The sequence below is a fragment of the Antedon bifida genome, chromosome 3, assembly GCF_963402885.1.
Source record: "Antedon bifida chromosome 3, ecAntBifi1.1, whole genome shotgun sequence".
Lineage (NCBI taxonomy): Eukaryota > Metazoa > Echinodermata > Crinoidea > Comatulida > Antedonidae > Antedon > Antedon bifida.
In genome coordinates this window covers 23,022,241-23,025,013 of record NC_136228.1, presented here as the reverse complement: position 1 = coordinate 23,025,013, position 2,773 = coordinate 23,022,241, and the positions used below count along the sequence as shown (strand labels likewise).

At 28.1% G+C, this 2,773-nt stretch overlaps 1 protein-coding gene across 1 annotated transcript; it reads left to right on the top strand.

The window, feature by feature from the left end:
- Positions 1-398: 398 nt before the first annotated feature.
- Positions 399-1,910, top strand: LOC144838298 (DNA oxidative demethylase ALKBH2-like). The gene is made up of 3 exons (XM_078693638.1): positions 399-764; positions 1,030-1,172; positions 1,502-1,910. The coding sequence occupies exons 1-3, from the start codon at positions 399-401 to the stop codon at positions 1,797-1,799; spliced, it is 807 nt and encodes a 268-aa protein (XP_078549764.1). The 3' UTR covers positions 1,800-1,910.
- The last annotated feature ends 863 nt before the right edge of the window (positions 1,911-2,773 follow it).

The following is a 2,773-nucleotide window of genomic DNA, read 5'->3' as shown; positions in this document are numbered from 1 at the left end:
TGAAGTTAAATATTGGTGATTTCATATGAATGAAGTTAAATAATAAGTATGTCTTGATTGAACTTTACCGACAGGTAATTAATCATCTTCCGGATTTGTTAACAGAGGGGAGAAATTGAAAAGCAGTGACTCGGGGTGTTTGACATACTAAAGTTTAATGTGTGCCGTTATGATGTTTAGTTTCACTTTTTTTGATGATTTTTGTTTTTCCAATGTTTAGTTTTATTTTCATTTAAATTGGTTACGTTTACGAAAAGATTTCTTTGTTTCCTTTTAAATTAAAACAAAAAGAGGGGTAAAGAGGGACGCTACTGACATCATGCATAAATTATTTTATATACAATATTCTGTGTATAATGTTGTAGTCAAAATAGACATTTCAGTAGATCTCTACCAGAATGGATGCCTATAAACCAACAGTTGGTTTCACTCATTCCAAAAGAAAATCCACAGAATGCAACGTACCTTCTGAAAAGGTAAAGGATGACTACACAAAGGAACCAACAGAGGCACGTAAAAGTAATGAAATAGATTTCACTCGGAAGCTAATCAAATCAGATAAGCAGCAGATGATTTCCCCATATTTTAAGTTTCCAGTGTACAAAATATCGAGAGAAAATTTAGATTGTGATTACATTCAACTTCTTGATAAAAGCTCAGCTGATACTTTGTATAAACAATGTGAGGAAGAGATTGAATATTTTACAGGTGATCTTGCAAAGGTGAAAGTGTTTGGTAGATGGTTTAATATACCTAGAAAACAGGTTAGTTTCTCTTTATTTTTTCTTCATGGTTTCATGACGTTAATGTAGGCTACATACTATTACGTTTAAAAAGATGCATTTTTACATTTTAATTACCGGCTTACCGCACTGTTTTTGTTTTATGCAACAGAATAACAGTTAACCAAGCCTACAGCACTGTTTTCGTTTTATGCAACAGAATATTAACAGTTAACCAGAATCCAACTGATTATAATTGTATATACATAAGAGAAACATTTTTAATAGTATGTTTCAACTCTGACAGGTTTCTTATGGTGATACGGGTTTAACATACACATATTCAGGCAATATAGTGCCAGCCTTGCCATGGCCACCGTTCCTGAAAGATCTTCGAGATTATTTGAAAGAAGTCACAGGGTTCTACTTCAATTTTGTTTTGGTTAACAGGTACATATTTATTATATATCTATATATGTTTATATTTATTATAATTAATTAATGCAAAGCTTCCTTATGGTTACATTGTTTATACATTTTGTACATTTGATTTATTCTCAATTTTACTCTCAAGATTGTATAATTGAACAACATCAGTAATCAGTCTTTTCGTCAACTATTAGAATCTCTCACTTTTTTTTATCTGCACAAAACTGTGTTTAATTATGTTGTATGGTTTATTGTTTTTATACTAAAAAGTTAAGTGCAAAAAAGGATATTTATTTTCTAGCTTAAATTACAGTACAATTTTTTTATTTTAATTTATGTTTCTTTACTAGATATGCAGACGGTAATGATTCTATTGGTGAACATAAAGACGATGAGAAAGATATCAACAAATTTAGTTCAATTGCGTCCATTTCATTAGGTCAAACACGATTGTTTAGATTTCGCCATGGTGCTACACGTGGAATGAGACACAAAAGAAGTATTGAACCAGTAAATGTTGATCTTAAACACGGTAGCTTACTATTGATGAATTATCCAACTAACGAGTATTGGTACCATTCGCTGCCTAAAAAACCATCCATCAAACTACCAAGAATAAATCTGACATTTAGAGATATTAAAAGATGAGAAAAGGTCAGGATTACTTTAGAACGCAAATCTTATTAGCAACAATTCATGAACAATTGTTCTAAATGTAATAGTTACATGTATTTGTGTTTTATCAAAATGTAATGGTTACCTAGCATACATTATTATTGGCGGCTGTCAAAAAACTATTTTTAACAATTCATTTCTTGTATCTTCCTTTTTTATTGTAAAAAAATTTTGAAATAATTAGTAGCTTGGTACAAGGAATCGGCCAGGGAAAAAATAACAACAACTAATTTAATTCTTCTTTTTCTGTTGAATTATTATTATTATGTTTGTGATGTGTATTGCAATAGATTTGTTTAATGAAATAAGTTAATTATGTTTTGACTTAATTTATGTCAGTGTAAATTTGTAAAAGTAGTTTTCCTATTTTAATTCATGGTAAATTTATTTCTTGACTTAATTTAATTTGTTTTCTGTTCTGTTGAAGTATTATTATTATGTTTTGTAAAGTGTAGTGCAATAGAATGTGTATTGAAATAAATTTTGTTTTTAACAGCAACAATAAAAATGAAATTTGATCTTTGCGTGTTATTTAACTCCTGTATGATGTTTTTCTAATTTATTTATACCAAAAAAAAAAAAAAAGTTTTTGAATTTGTTAAATGTAATTGCAAAACACAAATGAATGTGATTAAAAAATATTCTGTTTACTTTTTTTTTTTATTTGAAACAGTAGTATTTTTAACAGTAGTTATATTTTATATATAATAAGTGATATTACAAAAAATAAACATACAAAATGTATAAAGCATAGACTTATTAAATTTAAATACAATTTCTTTATTTCAAAATGAATTTCATTTTCTACGTGTTTTCAATTTTAAATCTTTTAAGAAAGACACAATACGTACTGCTAAAAAAAAAAACGCACACAAAAGAAGACAAATTTGAGACGCACGGTATGTAACGACACTTTCAATAAGAAGGCATATTATAAATGTATTTTT

Coding starts and splice junctions, on each gene's coding strand:
- LOC144838298 (XM_078693638.1), top strand. CDS start 399: ATGGATGCCTATAAACCAACAGTTGGTTTCACTCATTCCAAAAGAAAA. Junction 765..1,029: donor TTAATATACCTAGAAAACAG/GTTAGTTTCTCT, acceptor CAACTCTGACAG/GTTTCTTATGGTGATACGGG. Junction 1,173..1,501: donor AATTTTGTTTTGGTTAACAG/GTACATATTTAT, acceptor TTTCTTTACTAG/ATATGCAGACGGTAATGATT.